The sequence below is a fragment of the Protopterus annectens genome, chromosome 3.part0 (assembly GCF_019279795.1).
Source record: "Protopterus annectens isolate FY-2018-M chromosome 3.part0, PAN1.0, whole genome shotgun sequence".
Taxonomy (NCBI): domain Eukaryota; kingdom Metazoa; phylum Chordata; order Ceratodontiformes; family Protopteridae; genus Protopterus; species Protopterus annectens.
This window is the reverse complement of record NC_056731.1, coordinates 1,674,558,859-1,674,579,803: the sequence shown is the minus strand read 5'-3', so window position 1 is coordinate 1,674,579,803 and position 20,945 is coordinate 1,674,558,859. Positions and strand designations below refer to the sequence as shown.

Below are 20,945 nucleotides of genomic sequence, written 5' to 3'. Positions count from 1 at the left end.
TTCTTTTACTATGCTTAAAAGCCTTTTTGGTGTATTTGCTTTTGTTTGGAGGTATAGTTTTGTGTTTTTAATTATATATATATATATTTTGCTCCCCATTTGGGGGGCACCTGACATCTGGGGCAAGAAAAACTGATGTAATGGCATCGGCTGCATGTTTTATACACCTGACGGCCTGATGTCATGGAAGAAGGGACAGCAACCAATGCAAGACCCAAGACTTTGTTAATCAGGCCGACTGAGGGCAACGTTCCAGCAGATTACCCAAATGTAATGACTGCAACAGTGAATACACTCAAACATGTACATTTATGGTAAGTGTACACAACTGTACTTTCTGCCTACTGTAGTCTAATATGTCTCTGAATCTCTTATGCTAAGCCCTTTCAATGAATCTTTCTGCTGTAAAATGTATGGTGCACCACGTCAGTCAGAATGCTACTATTTAATGGATTTGCTGTTTCCATTATTCACTTACCCGAGACTGAGTCAAAGTCATTCGTTTTGTATCTGATTTTGCATTGCTCTTCAGTGTTCACCCATTCCAGTCTTTATTAAAAACTACTATCCCTGCTTTTATTTTACTGTGAGTTTTCATATGCCTATAATTTTTTCTTCTTTTGCTTACTTGATAAGCTGACATTTCTATTAAGACAAATTAAATCCCTTTGCAGGCTACCATAGCTATTGGTAGTTTACAGTTTTACATTTTGCACCTGTATGTTTCTCAGCTGTATATGAAGACCCAGGACAATATTAGTATATTTATATGTGAGACTTATTTGTCAGATTAGAACAAAAAATCAGCACGGCTAATTTATTTGCTATATATCTCTACTTGTACACATCATGTATTCAGATCATAGAGCACAGCTCCTACTTAATACTGTTACTACAATTATTTTATTTTTATTTTTATGTTAAATATAGGATGTGGAATCGAGAACTGCGATTCTTGTTTTAGTAAAGAATTTTGTACAAAATGCAAGGTTGGTTTTTACTTGCACAAGGGTCGCTGCTTTGAGGAGTGTCCAGAAGGCTTTGCACCAGTGGAAGAGAGCATGGAATGCATCGGTAAGTGCTTCACTTAATATTGCATCTTTTAACCTAGAACTCAATAAAGTTATGTTATAGTTATCCTACTCAAAATGCAAATATACCATACATATTCATTTTTACTTAATCTAGTATTTTAATAGAACAAGTCAAGTCTATAAACAACTAAGTGAATTAAAGAAATGTTGAATATTTATCTCATATCAGTGGTTGCAGATAACTGACATGACTTTGCAGCCAGAAAATAAAAGAGCTATAGTTTTTTTCTCTACTTGATGAACTTATATTGATGTTTCATTTCTAAAATGCAGTGCAGCATGGGGAGGGAACTACAGTACATCTAAAGTACTGTCCTAGCTATTGTGGGTAAACTGATGCCCTCATTTGCTCTGTTTTGCAACAATTTCAGCTTTCTGTTGCTTTCTATGTGAAGTTGCTGTCTTATCCATTACCCGCCTATCCTAAACACCAGTTAAAAAGAGTGATAGATATTAATCAAAAATAATACATTTTATTTATTTAGATAAATATCCTTTGCTGACTGAGTTAGTCCCATTAGGTTCGTCACTACTTTTCAGTGCAGATTACTGACAGCAGAAATTTTGTTAATGGCATCTCTGAACTTTCCCACTCTTTTCAGTAGGTGCCATAGCATCTTTTACATCCACCTAAGCTACTGCAAACTCTGGCAGATAGCACCTCAGTTTAATGTCTCACCTGAAGAAAATGTTTGACCTTCCAAACACAAAAATTAATAAAAGCAGTCATAACATGTACGATTTGCCTACACACCATCACTCCCTCAACACTCTTCCCATAATCTTGACATGTACCACAAGATTGTACATGTCACAGTGCCATTTCCAGTAGCAGCTCTGAGTTGCTGAAATCCATTCTAAATGTTACGGTCATAAAGGATGTCAGGGATCTTTGTCTATCCTGATTTTATAACAATACCTTTTCCCATCTGGTCACATACACACTCCTTCTCTATGTTAAGGCTGTTCACACAACTCCCTTGCTTCCTTTACACTTTATATGTTGCATGTAGGCATTATTTTTCTGAATCTAAAGCAATGTATGCCACTCACTTTTCACTTCTGAAATCAGCATGTCTCTTCATGTCATTTTCCTGGCTACAGCTTTGCAGAGATTTGCTAAACATACAAAGTATAAGCACTAGCTCCCCCCAAAGCAGATATCTGGGGACAAGTGGCCATTATTCAGTTTATTATAACAGATGATCCACACTTACCAACTTCCACAACTGCCTGCACAACTATATCCCTCACTCATGGCAGCAGTCATTGAGCCCAACATTCTCTCATTTCAAAACCCTGTGAATAATATGAAAGTTTCCCTGGTGTTCTTGCTAAATGTGCTCTACTCACCATAAACATGTGTCTGTGGTAGTTCCTGGAAGTGTACCACAGGCTCACTGAGATCCATCAGATCAACAAACTGGTTTCATTTCAGTGTTAGACTGGGGTTTCTCTACATAACAATACTGTGCCAGAGAAGCACTGCAGATCTGAGCAGCTGTAGAAACTGGAGGTACTCAGGAAATGGGAGGCAATTCACCACAGGGCACACAACCAAAAAAACAAATAAATATTGTGCCTCTTCCTACTTCAATTGCTGCTTGTCCTTGGGTTCAACAGCATTTAGTTTGTCACATTTGTTACTGCTTATTGTTAGCCTTATTAAATTGATGACAGTACCTTCTGTGGAAGGCTGGGCACCGGGCTGGCAACTCGAGACCGTAAAACTCCACTGCCAATCAAGAGCGGACAGGTGATCCGCTGTGGCGGCCCCTAACCGGGAAAAGCCGAAAGAAGAAGAAGAAGAAGATTCTACAGAATTGCTGCTTTATTTGAGCAGTATTTTATTGCTGTGATTGTGAGCTAATTTATCACATTTGCACTGTTTTAAAGCAATTTACTGATTAACTGCATTTCATTACTGTTTAACTATATTTCATTGCCATTTACTGCAATTCATTACTATTTTACTGCATTTTACTGCATTTCATTACTGTTTAACTGTATTTTTTCATACTGTGAGTTCTAGATTTTTTTGTCTGTTAGTGGTTAATCTGTGCTTCTTTGTGGGTTTTACTGTGTTATAAACCTTTAAATTGAGTAGCATATTCTGGATACAGGTGTGCTGTATTCAGAGCTGCAGCTGAACGGTTTTTAACCTTTTTGGAGGTATTCCATCTACAAATTTTCCCTTAGCACTTGTGTGATCACCTAGTAGTACTACTCATAGACCCTCCACCCTTTACCCTCTTAGCTGTCTCTGGCCTCTCTCCCTCAGTTTCTGCCAAATATGGATGGACAATTTCCTACATTTTCTCCTGCCAGTCTGATTGATATGGGCAGCCTGAGACAGTGTAACAACTGCCTCATGTACATGGACAACCCTCTACTGCTACCACCTAGGAACAGAATTAGTGAGAGATGCAATTACATTAAGAACCTAGTGTCATTGATCTGTCCCCCACAAGCCAGTATGTCTGGCACTGAGAAGGTTGTCAATACAAACACTACACCTCAAACAACACCCACACTGGCACAACACCCCCACACATATGCAGAGGTCCTCAACAAAAACATACCCAAACAAAAGAGACCTCCGAGACAAAAACACATGCAAACTCCACTGCCCACCACACCACAAACCACACATAGTCCACACACCTGTGTCTCACAGCCACTAAGGCGTAAACATAAATCCATCATATTAGTCATAGAAGATTCCATTTTGAGACACACAGATGTGCCCCTCACTAGGCTAGATGAGGAGAAAGTCATGGTTAGTTGTTTGTCAGGTGCCAGAATCCACCATATCACCCATGCACTCAAGTCTCTCAACAGATACTGTTATGACTCTGTCATAGTCCATGTTGGCATGAATGACTTGAGATGTACCTCCCTGGACTATATGAAGAGACACATGATCGAGCTTGCTGAATATGTGTCCCAGGTAGTTATGTTCCTAGCCTTAAGCAGCATTCTATTGTCAGCCAGAATGATGCCTGAATACAAACAGAAAATGATTGACTTTAACAATTGGCTTAGTTTCTGGTCTGATTCCAAGGGGATCCAGTATCTCTCAGCCTGGGATGACATGACAGTCAAACCACGATGCTTTGCCAGAGATAGCCTGCATCTGTCTCCCTTAGGCTTCAGGCTCCTAGGAAAGGCTCTTGCCTCCCCCGTAGTGTTTTTCTTAGGCAATGCCATGAGGTCAAAACTACCAACATGAAAATTTCTTCAAAACATAAATTAAAAGTCATGCTGCTAAATGCTAGGAGTCTAAACATGAAACTGCACTCGTTGCAAGCATTCTTAACCCTGGAAGATGCTGACATTTGTGGAGTCGCAGAAACCTGGTTCAAAGCTTGGAGAGCACCCCAGCCATACCATGTTACTTATCCTATCATAGATTCAGACCCCAAACCGTGGGCAGCAAAGCAAAAGGAGGTGGAGTTGCAATATATATATATATATATATATATATATATATATATATATATATATATATAAAAGATATACACACCTCCAGGCTGGTCAAACAGTATGATGCACAGGAGACACTCCTGGTGCAGTTAACAAGTGATAAGACCCCTATTCAAATTATAGCTAGCTACAGCCCCTAATTTTGACTCAAGATTCCCACTGCACCTATCTGGACCTCTTTAAATCTGTCAAGATTAAACCCTTTACCTTGATCCTGGGTGACTTTAACTATCCTACCATAGACTGGAAGAAATACTCATGCCAAAATACAAATGCCCAGAGATTCTTTGATTTCATCAATTCAAATGCCTTAGACCAGCTGGTCAACACCCCCAGAAGAGGTGAAAATATCATAAATTTAGTATTAATCAACTTGAATAACCACGCAGCATCCCTACAGTGTCATCATCCCTAGAAAAATCTGATCACAAAGTGGTCACTTTCAAAGTCACCATTTCCCCTGACCCTTCTTAGCTAGGGTCAAACAAAAAAACTTCTCCAAAGCTGATTACAACCTTCTGAGGGAAGGTATAAACAGCTTCACAGCCCCCTGCCCCTCCATAGGAACTGGCACATATGTCCAAACACACTAAAGTACTATATGAGCATTTATATATCTGCATGGAATCAAGAATATACCCAAAAGGATGAAATCGTCCTCCTCAAGGAAGAGTAAACCTGGCTGGTGGACATCTGCACTAATATACTCTATAATAAAAGGAAAAATATTGCTGTCTAGGGCCAAGAAAAAGCAGGTGCCTAATTGGAAGCAATTTCTCCTTAGCCTGAACAAGCAAATAGAAGCACTAGTGAAATCCTCCTAAACAAACTTTGAGTCCAAACTGGACACATCTACTAAAAACAGTCATAAGGTCTTTTTCACATATGTCTGCAGTCTCAAAGGAACCATCCAGATGTGCTCAGAACTGGTGGTCAAGGACATCACATACACAAATGTCATAGATATAGCTAACCTGCTGGCAGACAGCTACAGTGAAAAGTTCACCCCTCTGCCTCCATCAGTAAGTCAGGACATCCTCAGCACCTGTCCCCCTCCCCGTATCTCTAGAGAGCAAGTCATCACTGCCCTCTCAAAGGCAAAAAATACAGCCTCCATAGGACCCAATAACATCCCAGGCTGCATCCTACATGAACTCAGGCAGGAACTTGCAACACCATTAGGCTCCCAATCCAACCAAAGCCTGAGGACTGGCTTCATCCCAGCTGAGTGGAGAACAGCTACTGTCACCCCTTTGCACAATGGTGGAGCGTCCACTGATCCAGGAAATTATAGGCCCATCAGCCTAACTAGCCTGACCTGCAAGGCCATGGAGCAGATTATCATGGACCTCATTAACAAGGACACTGGCAACATCCAAACACTCAATCCTTTACAGTTTGGTTTCATCAAGGGGAGATCATGCCTGTTAAATTTGGTCGACTTCTTTGAAGCAGTCACCAAAGCCATGGACAAGAGGAAGACAGTGCATGCTGCCTACCTTGACCTGGCCAAAGCCTTTGATACTATTCCTCACTCAGGTATAATAGATAAACTCTCTCAACTAAGCATCGATCCATATGTTATCAGATGGGTAGCAAACTGGCTCTCTATTACAACCCACCTAGTCAAAACAGGGGAAACCACCTCAAGCAGTAGACCCGTAATAAGCAGTGTACCCCAGGGATCAGTCTTGGGGCCTCTGTTGTTTGGGATATACTTTTCTGAGGTACATGCCAAAACCAGTGGGCTATGACTAACCAAGTTTGCAGATGGCTGCAAACTGGGTGCTGTCATCAATTCCTCTAGTGATGTGGAGGTCCTCCAAAAGGGTCTCAGCCAAACAAATGACTGGTGCCAGAAACATGGCCTGAAACTGAATGCCAAAAAATGTACCATCACCCTCTTTGGGGAGAGTGATGTCCCCACAAATTATCCTATTAATAACAAGGTCCTAAGCATGCAGTCATGAGGGACTTGGGCACCCTGGTTGATAGCAAACTGACATTTGACCACCATATTGCCTCCATGGTATGGAAAGCTTTCTACATGGCCCACCTCATTAATAAGGGTATCTCATACAGGGACAAGGTGGTCATAACATCCCTGTATTCTTCCCTTATAAGACCCATTATTGAGTACAGTGCCCCTTTCAGCACGTACCTCACAAAGCACATGCAGCAGCTGGAGAGACCACAGATGTTTCTCACCAGGACAATCCAAGGCCTCAAATGTCTACCCTACACAGATAGACTAAAGGCCCTGTCCCTATACTCAGTCTCATACAGACTCCTCAGAGTTGACCTCTGTCTGGCATACAAAGCAATATCAGACCCTGCCTTGATGGGACTGCTATATCCAGAAGTCAAGCTCCATTCAAGTAACTCAAACATGCAACCTCAACCTGGTCTGTGACATCAATAGGACTTGTTGGCAGGACAGTTTTGTGTCCCAGAGACTCCACATTTTGTGGAATAGACTCCCTCTCTACATCAAGCAGAGTACCTCATTAACCATTTTTAAGTGCAACCTGGATAACTGGATGGGGAACAATAAATACACCCCTAGGATTTCATCTGTGTCCCTGCTGGACAGTGGCATTGGGTACTGACTTGTTGGAACATGGTCTAAATTCTTGGGTAGGCTTGTAAGGGCCTCAGGGCTAATAGCCTAGTAACTTCCTATGATCCTATGATCCTATACAAGCTGTGCATATATGCACATAGTGCAGAGGTGATGACTGAGAGTAGTACTGCCAGATAAAAGTATACACATCCTCATAAATGCATACTGACCATGGTACCAGATGTGCATGTGAAGCATGTGGGAGTGGAGGTGTATGCATTAAATGGCACTCAGCAGTGCAAGCTGTTCACTCATGCTTACACATAATGCTAGAGGCAAGCTGGAATGCAGGAAGGGAGTAAAAACATGCAGGTATCTTGGTGTTTAACCAGATGTTAAGGCTACCCTGTTTTCTTCAGCTTGATTCCTCCATTTACCATGTGCAGACTTGTGCTGAATTTCATCAGGACAATTAACATGACAGAGGTTTTGGATCATGCTTGAAAAAAACATTTTTCTCTGGTGTGTCTATACTGTCAAAACAATTATAAATAAAATGAAAACAGTAGTTTAAAGGTGCACAGCAGGGTATCCTTGGGCACAGTCTTGACAGAATGGAGAACACTGTGCCCTGAGGATATACAAAAGGCACACAGTACAGCAGCACAGTGTTCTCTATTGTAGTGCTAATCACCTTCATAAATATAATATCAGAGAGAGTTATGGGGAGGGGCTGTACAGAGTGTGAACCACTGCTGCTAGCATTAGTACATAGGAGTTAGGCATGCACTACAGAACAGCACTAAAATTAGGACTGCACTACACAACAGCACTAAAGTGAGGACTGCACTATGAACAGCACTAAAGTGAGGACTGCACTACAGAAAAGCAGCAAAGTGATGAGTGCACTGCAGAACAGCACTAAAGTGAGGAGTGCACTGCAGAACAGCACTCAAGTAAAGAGTGAACTGCATACTAACAGTAAAACTGCACTACAGAACAGCACTAAAGTGAGGAGTGCACTTCAGAACAGCAGTAAAGTGATGAGTGCACTGGAGAACATCAGTAAAGGGAGGAGTGCACTGCAGAACAGCAGTAAAGTAATGAGTGCACTGCAGAACAGCAGTAAATGGAGGACTGCATTGCAGCACAGCACTAAAGTGAGGAGTGCTCTGCAGAACAGCAGTAAAGTGAGGAGTGCACTGCAGAACAGCAGTAAAGTGAGGAGTGCTCTGCAGAACAGCACTAAAGTGAGGAGTGCTATGCAAAACAACAGTAAAGTGAGGAGTGCACTGCAGAACAGCATTAAAGTGAGGAGTGCTCTGCAGAACAGCACTAAACTGAGGAGTGCTCTGCAGAACAGCAGTAAAGTGAGGAGTGCACTGCAGAACAGCACTAAAGTGAGGAGTGCTCTGCAGAACAGCAGTAAAGTGAGGAGTGCACTGCAGAACAGCACTGAAGTGAGGAGTGCACTGCAGAACAGCACTAAAGTTCATTGTACTCCTAACACTTTCATGCATACTGCATGATTTGCATTTCATTTGGGCTTTATAACCTGTGCCTGAGGCTGACATCACAAAAATACATAGTGATACTATATAGTATAACAGGACTGCCGGCCTGTTTACCTGGCATTAATCCCCTTGAAACGTATGGAGGTGGTGTTCTGCTAGTGAAGATGGTTCAAGGTGTTTTCTGTTGCAAGATGTTTTCTGTTGCAAACATCCTCATTGCATTATTGCTGAATGATAGATTACATTAGGTGAAGAACTATGTTTGTATGTTTTAGGAATAGGAGACTGACTGTGTTCTATAACATATAATGTCACACCTTTTGACTTATTCACAATTGTCTTCCATATCTAAACCTACACATAACTGGCTGAAGCAGTAGAAGTCATAAAAAGTAAACATACTCTTTACTTACAGTGATAAAACTGTAAGGATGGTTGCATAATCGCTCTAATAATTGTACTCTGATTACAGTTTAACAAAGAAGCTTAATGATATTAGTTTCTAATGAACTTCATTCTACAGACCTTGGTTTGAGTCCCGCAACCTCCAACAGTAAAACTGCAACCATGAGCAGTGCATATGTTTGTTCCTTAAAACAGGGGTTTGTGTCTCATGAGATAACTAGGATAACAAACAGTTTCTGAATTTTATCACTAAGATTTTAATTGTTGCTGGCTATGGACTTGCAATCACATTTTCTTAAGCACTGTTTTTATGTGATAGTTTAGTTAGTAATCATAAAATGTTTTCATTTTTCTGAATGTAACATATATAAAGACATAGGTTGGAAAGTAACTGCCTGCTTATTTCAGTTGTTTTCATTGAATTATTTTCCTTAATTTTAACAGAAGGTTGTGATGTTGGTCCATGGAGTGAGTGGGGAACATGCAGCAGAGACAACAAAATATGTGGCTTCAAATGGGGCTTGGAAACAAGAGTCCGGCAGATAGTTAAAAAGCCTCCTAAAGATTCAATGACTTGTCCAACCATTGCAGAGTCAAGAATATGCAGAATGGCAATAAGGCACTGTCCTGGGGGTAAGTTGTTTTTAAATATTAATTTTAGCTTTCAACAACATTTCTGGTTATCAGATCACACACTTTCACAGTTGCATGCGCATGCATACACACATACGCACACACGCATATATATATTTATATCCCCAAATCCCTGGTAAGAATTGTAATGAGTGTTATAAGTCCCATGCTGGACAAAATACTTTTACTTTGAAGTGATAGCAATAGTGTTTTCTTCATAGATCTCCCATTAAACAGATTTGAGTGTTACAGTGCCACACATTCACAAGTGTTCATGTAACTCAATAAATGATACTACAATCCAGAAAGCAAGAAATATTTAATAACTACATTTATAGGTCTAGAAACAGCCTCTACTGTTTCTTCAAGTAAACACATAAATCTGAGATGCAGACATATTAAAGGTGAGCTAAGATTCGCCAGCAGAGTGTTTTCATTACTGTCCTGCCTAATATACTACTGTATTGTAAGCATGAAATTCATGGCCTTTTGAGTCACATTCCTAACTGCAGACAGCAATTTTCTGTTTTCAGAGAATATGAGGAAGAAGGCAACAGTTTCAGGGGCATTTTCTTCAATGGCTGTGACAACCTTAGTGCATTTTCATATAAGGAGAAATGCAACATATATTTTAATATGATTGCTGAATATGTGACAGGAAAAACAAAAGTACTTAATTAATAGGTATATATTAGCCTATCTGCCTTTGAGGGCCATTTTAAGCCTCACCAATTTACCCCAAAGGTGAGAATAAAACCCTGTACATTGTGTCTGTAAGGTAAGCAATTTAACCACTATGTCAGCCCTCAAGCCAGAAAGAGAGAGGGAGGCAGACTTTCATAATGAACCTCATTCATGAGAATTAAGGTGACATACTTCTTAAATGTAATAAATAAGTCTAACTGGTCACGTGAATATTTCATTGCAAATTTGTTTTTTACATGCATCACTCAGTGAACTTTATAGAGATGACAGTGATAGTGATATCTCTGAGAATTACAACTCAAATAATAAAGTTAGGTATATATTTATGTATAGCTGTCATTCTGTATCTCTGTATAAATATAAATTTGTATATGTGTATGTCTGTCTTTTTATCTATCTGTGTATTATATGTGCCAAAGACATGCATCTGGAGCATTTCTCCCCGGGCCTCCGCTGAAAACAGGTTCTGTGGAACCTAGTCGGAATTTCCCGGTCAACAAATGTTAAATAAATAAATAAAAATAAATAAATATGCTAGCCATGTAGTCTATTGAATACTCAGTTTGGACTGTTGGCATGCCACTTGCATTTTAGCAATTACTGTATTTGTTGGTTTCTAATACAGTCAACTTTTCTTTAGTTGACTGTACAAGTGGCAAGGTTGGTTCACACTGGTTGTGGTTGTGCAACCATGGGGTTAATACAGGGGCTGGGGAGGGACAAATTTCTGCAGGTAAATATCTGTGATTTGAATTTGTAGTGTTGTTTTTAGTTTTATTTGATGCATATTTTGATTTCTGTAGCTTGGTGGTGATGTTTCTGACATGTTGGCTTGTTGACAAGTAATGACTGCAATTAGTTGGGTATAATGAACTGTGTTTCACTTTAGCATAGTTACATCTTTCTGATGTAGGAAGATACTTAATGTTTTGCACTTTTCAGTGCCGATAAGCAGTAATGTTGCACTAGGTCATAAACAAAGTCTGCCCCACATAACATTAGTTTAAAGAAAAGCAGTTTTAAAAGCTGTAAAGCACTTCAGGCTGCCATATGTCTTCCCTATTTTTTTTTGGAATGGCAGCAAAAGGCATGTTAAATGATCAAATACACATTCATACGCATGCAGTCCATGAAACCATTAAGGTGCTTGGCTCAAATTCCAAAGTCACTGTCTGGTTAAGTGATTTGCTCAAGGTCATACAGCAAAAGAAGGCTGAAGGAATCTAACTCTTTACCATAGGTGGTAACTCGTCAATAAATCGTAGGCTTCATTCTTTGCAGTAACTTGACAGACTTCTGGCCTCTGTCTGTGAGGCAACATCATAGCTATAAAATGCCTCATGCTTTCACAGTTTTTTTCTATTTTTTCGTTTTTCTCTTTGTTTTTACTTTTTCTGTTACTTGTAGTACTCTGCAACAGCTAAAACCCAGTTCATGACAAATAGATATCTTGCAGAAGATTCTGAGCTTTGAAATACTTAGGTCTCCTACACATTTTATCGGTGAGTTGCTCGCTCTCTCTTTCTCAATCCTTTCCTGTCTCACTCTAACTAGAAGTACAAGGGGGGGGATGATAAAGTTCCATGCACTACAAATAATTCTGATTGGATTTCTCCACTCATAAGCAAATTGTCATCAGTTCTTGAAGATGATGTCAGAATTCATCTCTTGAGCTGTGCTTTGCATTGCTCTGCTCTTTAGGTGAATTTCTTAACATTAATTTATCAAACGTATAACAATCTATGATCAGACACATGATGTTGTTGTGTCTTTCAGCTTTTAGGGGTCGCCACAGCGGAACTCCGGTCCACTAATGATTGGTAGTTGATTTTTATGTGCCGAGTTACCAGCCCTGATGCACAGCCTTCAACGAAGGTACGCCCATTCATGCATGCCTCCACACAGAAGACGCTCTAGCTGAGAATCGAACTGGACAGCACCACCACTGCGGACCTATCAGACACATGATCAAAATCATATATATATATATATATATATATATATATATATATATATATATATATATATATATATATGTGTGTGTGTGTGTGTGTGTGTGTGTGTGTGTGTGTGTATGAAGAGAGAGAGAGAAAGATCAATTTTGTTTGATCTAACTCCATTCTTTTTGAATGCATTTTGTGCAACTTCAATCTATAGAATGAAATGCAGTTTGAAAAGAATGAAAGGAAAGGTGGCATTATTGCAAGATCAATAATATCTGGAGACAGAGGAATTCCCCCCAAAAGAAATCCTTATTTTAGATGTTTCCACTCTGTTTGATTACTCAGTTTTTTGATTGTTTTTGGAAAGATTGTACTTGGAGAATATATATATATATATATATATATATATATATATATATATATATATATATATAAAAATCACAACTTTTTTTATTTAGTTTAGTCATAGCAAGCCACGGTGGTGCAGCGGTAGCATTGTTGCCTCACAGCAAGAGGTTCTCCCATTTGATTTTCGGCTGGAGTGCCTTCTGTGTGGAGTCTGCATGTCCTCCCCATGGTCGAGTGGTGTTTGAAAGACATGCTAAGAATGGACGTGCCTTCATTGAAGGTTGGGCATTGAGCTGGCACCTCGGCACCCGTAAAAAAATCTACTGCCAATCATTAGTGGACTGGAGTTCCGCTGTGATGATCCCTAACTGGGAATAGCTAAAAGAAGAACATTAGTCATGCGCTGATTTTCAGAATTGATACTAGGTTTGAACACAGTGGTATGTGACAAGGTGAAAGTGTGGTGGTATGTCAGTTTTAAGTAGTATAATATCTAAGGCTGAGAAGAGTCAGAATAAAATAATGTGTTTGAAGATGCCACTGCTACTGTGCTGTGGTCAGGTCCTTCATATTTTGAATTCTGAGATTACGTTATCTTCAGGGTTTGAGGGACTCTGTAAACTGTTCTCTAGCTTCTCAAGATTCATAGTTGGGAAATTACTGTAATGAAAAATACATTTTATTTATCATTTGTTTACCTGGAAAGTCCGACTTGGAACAAAGCCAATTTTCAGCAGAGTACCCAAAGAAAACCCACACGAATGCAGGGAGGACATGCAGAGTCCACACACAAGGCACTCCAGCCGAGAATCGAACTGGAGAACCTCTTCCTGTTTGGAGACACTACCACTGCATGACTGCCCCATCCATAAACTCATTTAACGAGGCCAAAAGGACACCTTTTCTTTTGTCAGATAGGTCTTAGCACAGAAATCATTTTGCTCACAACATTAGGTATGCATCAATCAGCTCTGTGGTGTAGTGAGGATAAAGATCTATGACCTAGGTAGCCTGTGTTTGATTAGAAACATGGGTGCTGGAGGGTTCTGAGTGGGACAGGGTGGAACTGAGTGAAGAGCATCTGGTTACTCACCCTGGAGGAAATGTGGTAAAATTGCCCCCCTACATTAAGGACAACTGCTGGAAAGAATATGTATCACCAGCAGTTGTGGGCCTAGGAATACTTGTTCTACTTTTTGATTTCTTTTTACTTTATACATTTCCTAATTGGGTAAGCTCATTGGGCACCAGTGTCACTTTTCAGGGGTGACATGAGAGCACTGACCAGTCAAGTGACTTGCTCAGAGTCACACAAAAGGCAAATAGAGGTTAAAGGAAGCAACCCTTATACTCACAGCCACAGGAAACTGCTTATTAACAACTCCGAGCATTAATCTTCTGCTCTAACTGCTTAAATCTCACAATCACAGAAACAGTTGTGTGCATTCTTGTTCCCTTGAGTGAAGCAGTTTTGAAACAGATGATACCAGTGTGGATATTGTGTTTGCCTAGTCTTCCAGACCAACTGACTGGCATACAACCTACCACCTGGCCCTCACTTCTCAGAAAGGATGAGACAAGTGACCTCAGAAGTGGGGAATAAATGGGCCATAGGACTCTCACCCTGCAAAAATGATGAGCCCACCCTTCACCCTTAAAGGGGGCTCTTAGCTCACTGATGGCCTGGTGTGTCCCAGTTTAAGGGGAATTAATGAGCTGACTTTGAGGGCACAGTCCCAGTCCCTTGGTAGGAATAAGTGGGCCCATTGGGTAAAGGTAGATGAGCCTCTGTGTCAGTTAACTAGACAGTAGGGTTGAGTGAAGCATTTGATGTTGTCTAATCATGGAGTGTAGGGAAAGCATTAGGACACCTTAGGATGAGAATCAGCAAATTCTAACCGACCAACTCCACCTAATCAAAAGTGTCTTTAGAAACAAAATGCCAACAGTCCTTTCCTACTATATTATTTTAAAGAAAGAATGAGATCTGAATGGCCTTAGTCATTGAACATGACTATCACAACTGAATGATGATCCTGTAAAAACAGTCTGAAGAACCAAAGATTGAGATTTATTAGAGAGAGAGAGAGAGAGAGAGAGGTGATACTTAAACATATCAACATACCTTTGCTACACCTACCTGCTGTTCTTATACAGGATTTCAAACTGGCACACAACTGGTAGACTCAGATTAAGTACATTGTTAGGGTATATATCATAAACATCTTAGCCTAAAATATTTAGTGATCACTATTTGTATATTAAGTAAGAAAGTAGATTTAGACAAGTATCTGCAGGCTGTATGCCACTGACCATAAGATGATGCAGTGTTCTAAAGCACTGGGCAGTCTTTCAAATCCACTTTAAAATGACACACTCAGAGATTAATCAAAATAAATGTCACTTAAAGTCATTCATGAAAAAAAAAAAGAAAATAACACGTTTTTGTTTTACTTTATCTTGATTTTGTGTTTTGTAATTCATACTAAGTTGGGTGAAACTAAGTGTGCTAGGATGTGTCATGTAGTATGTGATGATATACCTCAGTAGGCATGACACAGATGCCATCATTTATTACTCTTTTTAACTTCATATATTAGGATATAAAAGGGTATTGTTAATGTACAACACCACTGCAATGCTTCATAGTTTTGGAACATCTTTGCACAATCTTTGTACTTACAGAAACCAATAAAGTAGAAATGAGTTTCCCCATTTGGAGGAAGGATCCTATACAGCTCCAATTGCACCTTGCTTAATGACAGTTGGAGCATTCTTGGAAGGGACAATGCTTTTAACAGAATGTCTTGAAGGACATCTTCTAGCTTATCTAAGGAATAGATTTAGAATGACCATTTATAATTATAATGTTCCTCCTGGGTCTTGAGCCAAATATTAGTATTTTACATTGCAGTTTTGTGATAGCACTGGTAATCTTGTGGATGATATTTTTGTCTTATAGCCTGAGACTCTTCAAGGTTATGAGTTCTTTTTTCTTCTGAGCTTATTTTTTGACTGCATCAAGGAGATATTTTATGCCACACTGAAAAATTGCAAGACTTCACTGAGGTCAGAGGGAGTAATTAAATTGTTCATTGGGGCTATAGTTACCATTAGGCCTTGGGCCAGGATAGGAAAGTACCTTTTTCTAGATGGTATACTTGTTTCACTGTAGCAGGTGTCCATTTCAGGTAATTCAAATGGAATTTGGTTCATCCCTTTTGCTGTAGACCTATGAATAGAATTAAGTTTTTCTTTTATGTTTTCCGACTTCCTCATGAATGTATAAAGGATTGTAGACTCTAGGCTTTTCCCGGGCTACAAAATAATCCCTGAACTTTAGATAAGTTTTGGTTTCTGCATCAGTGAGATATTTCCCAATGAAATAGCTAATGTGAGCTATCATGAGAGCAGGACTAGAACAATGTAGAATTATACAGGATTTTAAAAGAACGCAAACTAGGTATCTTGTCTGAACCAGTTGAAATGATTTTGTTGCTGTGGATTTTGTTGAACACAAGTAACCAATGTATGGAAAAATATTGAAGCAGCTGTTATGCCAGAAAGAGTCTTTTTATATTTAACTTTCTCACAATATTAAAAATACATTTTCTAAGATACACTTGTTGAAGACAGTAACAGCAAGGATTTGAGTTGTTTATCTCTCCTACATGACATGCATTTCCCACTTTTCTCCAGTTGAGATGTTCCTTTTGAGACTTTTAATCATCAGAAGTCACATGATACTCCTAACAAAATGAAGAATTAGATCACAGCTTTTAAAATGTTTTTATTACCACGACCAACTGTCTTTTCCTTGTTCTGCTCTGCTTTCAATGAGAGTCCAGGTTAGAGAGGAAGAAGTCATGGTTGCCATCTTTTGGAGATCTAAGTTTTTTTATATATTCTGTGTACCTGTCCTAATAAGCTGATGTGCAACAGTATACCATATACTTTAAATGTTGTTTAGTAGGTTGTGCTACCATCAAAGAAACCCACATAGTGCTCTACAGCAAGACATTTGCTGGAATATACCCTTCTGGGCATGCCTTGTTGTAGACTGCATTATCCTTCATCTCCACTAGAGTGCAGATGGAAGCAGATTGATGCTATTTGTGATGTCACTGGTTAGATAAAATAAGGGTAGTGTTTGTTGACTAATATGATTCAAGGTAAGTTTATTATTGACCTCTGTCCAGACAATCTAGGTTACGTAGTCAGTGCAGTTGATTTATAATAGCCATTTGATTGTACATCTGAGACTGTGTATCTTAGTAAGCTGACCACTGTTTCCCTCCTGGATGCAAATAACCAATTGAATAAAATTATTTTACTGAAGAACTCACTAAATTCCACAAATTATATGTTATATAGGCTTGGCAATATCAGTTCTGCATGGAAAATGTATTGGCAGTCAGTTATACAAAAACAGTGTTTTACTAAAAGTACCTGTTTTTAAGTTAGAATGAAGCATATAAACATCATTTATTTTGCTGCTCTTATTCTGTATGCAAAGTCTGAGCTGGGGAATCTGAATGTTAACTGAAATGAGACTAATTTCAGGTTTTCATTCTCTGACTTATCTTTGGTTGACAATGGGAGATTCTGCCTAGACAATATTTACATTTACTTAGTAAACTAAGCCTTTCAAAACTTGTCTTTCAGTCAACTTGGTCATTATATTACTGACTGCAGTTGTATTTTAGAGTGATTGTTTACATCTGATCCTGGCAGACTTGTTAAGACTGCATGGTGAAACAAATCCCTTCAGTGTCCATTGTAGATGTTTTTATACTTACAAATTCAAGATTGATACCATGAATATTTTGTTGACACAGTAAAACTTTAGAATTTTAAACACACATACTCTACTTGAAATTTAACAGGGGTCACTATAATCCTGCTGTCATATTTCATATAATGGAACCCAAGATTCTGCGGAAATAAGATGGGCAGCCTGGTATTCAGTCTGTTGACACTATTCAAAGCAATCAGTACATAACATGCATCTTCATTACACTTATATGAAAAGGTTTTTCACCACATTATACCTGAATTTATAAATTTACAGTACTTGGTGCCAAACTCTGAAAAACAAAGGGATCAAGATGTCACAAAGGCTTTCATTTATACTTGTGTTTTATCATCTGTTTGTTGTAACATAATGAAACCTTGAGGGCTGGTTGATGGCTATTCTACAGTTTAACATACTAAGAACAACAGGAATTATAGGTGCATTCATTAACTGATGAAGCGGTATCAGAGCAATATTACTGATCATGGATAAGATCGGTGTCTCACAAATCCATGGTCTGAGACTTTGTCCTGATAACATGCTAAACTGTTGAATTTGGATACTCTGTCTCCCCTTATAACAAGTGTGTTGTTGGTATAGCTACTGTGAACTGCGTATACTGTTGAGTCTGAAAAACGTTCCATGAACAAACCCTATTATTATTTAATAAAATAAAACTGATGCTAAAGTAGGTATCTGACAGAATTGAGAAGAAAATAATTTTACAGGTGAAGTATACAGGTCAGGGCTGTCTTCTTTAGGTGGCAAAGAGACCACTCCTTGGTTTCAAATCAGTAAAAAATTTATTTCTTGCTCTTTTTTTAATTCATTTTGAGTGGCTTCAAAATATTTGCTTACTAATGTTAAAATAACTTTTTATTTAAACATAGTACTCATTTTACGAATTTCATATCAGGGAAGACAGCTCTTTCTAAACAGAGTGGTTAATGATTTTTTTCAGTGTAGACACAGTGTAGGTTGAATAAGGTAAACAAAAACAGCACTAAAAGTTGATGTTATGAGTCAGACAGTTGTAATCTCAGTTAAGTATGTATTTAGAAAGCCCAGTAATAAGTAGTGCCTTCCTGATGTATGTAAACTGACAGTAACACGTTGGGATAAGTATTGGATTATCATACTAAAGAGGGTTGTAGATTGCAATGGATTAATGAGGCAGCAGGAAGTAACTCAGATATATTCACTAGGATAAATGTAGATAAATATGGTGTAGGCAAGGGAGTTCTATTTTTTCCTCATCTTATTTACAATTTGATTGCTATTTCAGTGATACAAATTATGGGGCATTATTCTATAATGCAGTGTACGCATGTTCTTGTGGGAAAAAAGAAAACATTAAAAAGACTTTGTCTTCTTTGTATTACCTTCTTTAGCTGATTTTGTACTGATTCTTACTATTATGCTAACCTTCTGTCTCACTTAAATTGAAAAGTATGTTACTATGTCCCTGAAAAGTGCTATGAGGTATGCATAGTAAAACAATAGGAGGTTAATGTATCATGTTTTGAAAAACTGCATTTTTGAAATAATACATTTGTTTATAGTGCTTCAGCATTAAGCAGATGTAGGTACCTGGAAAGGGGTACCAGGATAGTCTGGGGAGAGACAATCTACTGAGGCTTTCAAGAAGGCTTGAAACAACAGCAAAAAGAGATGCTGAAAAGAAGGATAGATGAATGGTAGTAAATTAAATGCACATAAAGGGTATGCTGCATAGGCAAACTGCCTGATGAGCTATTATGCTTAGATATTACATGAAAAAATATAGGATCTGTACATTTAACCTGGACTGAATGAACAACTTTGATTGATTCCTACAATAGAGTACAAATATGTGCATTTAATATGGCAATTCTCTTTGCTGGGCCTTTCATTTCATGTGACTAGTACTTAGAGAGAGTTTAGCTAGAAAGTACATTCCCTTGAGAAAATTATAATATGTGTATGTGCAACATACCTTGCAGCAGTTTAAATTAAACATTTTTGCTGATGTTATTTCTATTTGTTGGTTGTTTTCTTCAGGCAATTCAGATTGTGCAGGTAACTTTATGTTGCAGCTTTTTGATAGAAGGAGTCAGTCAGCCTATGAACCTACCCCTTAACTGTATTTAATGCAGTAGCAGAGCTAGGATGGGGCAAAGAGGGCAATTACTGTGGGCACAAAATGTTGGGGGGGGACACTATCAACCAATCCCCATCACAGTTTAACGTATACTGTATTTTAAAAGATGGTATTGCATTTGCAGTCAAACCTGAGTGCTATAATGCTCATTGCTCTGTCTAAACTGTGCCCCACTGGCAGTTTTCCAAGTTCTTTCTTACGCTTTTCCCCCTGGTATCTATTGCTGCACTGATGTTTGTGCCATATATAAAGAGGCTGACTCTGTTATGTTTTTCACAGATATATAAAAAATGAACACACCGCAGAGTAGTTGACCCATGACTGACCCTTGTTGTACTCCACTGTACACTTGTTGGTTTGACCATCTACTTCTCATCACAGAAGTCATTGTTCTACTGCTCAACAATTCTACCCTGTATTACTTCATTCTCAGTCCTTCTCCTAACTGCTAAGATTATCCTAGCAGCCATGTCTGAGAAAATGCACAAAAGCACTTGCTGAAATCCTGGATGACAACATTAGCCAGTTTTGTCCTGTAAACCAGTCATAGAATGTGGATCCATGAATGAAGAACAGTTAGTTCTGGCCATGAAACAATTGGCTGTTGTCCCCTAGGAAGGCATCCAGCCTCTCAGGACTCTCTCCATGTTTTGCCTGCCACTCTTGTTAAATGAAAAAGCCCATAGTTCCCCATTTTTCTCTGTCCCCCACTTTACAAACGTTTATCACATTTGCCATCTTCCCTTCCTCAGCCTGTTCTGTACTTGGTAGTGACCAGTTGAGATTTTTTAAGTATATGTTTCAGCATGCAGTGGGAGCAATCCATCTACTTTGTATGCCTTATCCTCACTTTTTACAAGCAATTTCCTTTTCAGCTCTTCCCTGTCGATACGTCTGACTGTTCCCCATCTTGTGTGATCTCATACCCATCTTTTCCAGTCTGATGATGCCTGCTCCTCCCTCTCCCTTTTACAAATACAACAAAAGAAGCATTTACCTACCAGCTCAGCTTTGAATTTTGTCGTTCTTGCCATGAGCTAATTTCTTGTCCTTTTAGCACTATACTTGAATAGTGCCTGCTCCACCTTTCTGTCTTCACTCATCTCACTCTTAAATGGTCAGTCTTTTGTCTTAATTACTACCTCACAATCCTCTATAGCCACTTTGGCCTTCACATCTGTTTTTTTTTTGTTTTGCCTCTTCTCAATGCCTTGTCCATACAGTGGAATACTCCCTTCCTGATACATTCGATAGACTAATTTCCCTCCTTCATCTGTCTTTAAATATCCTAATGCATCCTTGTCCTTTGCGACTGGATC

General features: G+C 38.9%; 1 protein-coding gene across 1 annotated transcript in view; it reads left to right on the top strand.

Annotated features, from left to right (window-relative positions):
- Positions 1 to 20,945, top strand: part of RSPO2 (R-spondin 2) — a 162,260-nt gene that overhangs the window by 62,324 nt on the left and 78,991 nt on the right. Inside the window, exons 2-3 of the mRNA XM_044065712.1 lie at positions 931 to 1,074; positions 9,507 to 9,695. Coding sequence (XP_043921647.1) covers positions 931 to 1,074; positions 9,507 to 9,695 — 333 coding nt within the window. The remainder of the gene's footprint in view (positions 1 to 930; positions 1,075 to 9,506; positions 9,696 to 20,945) is intronic.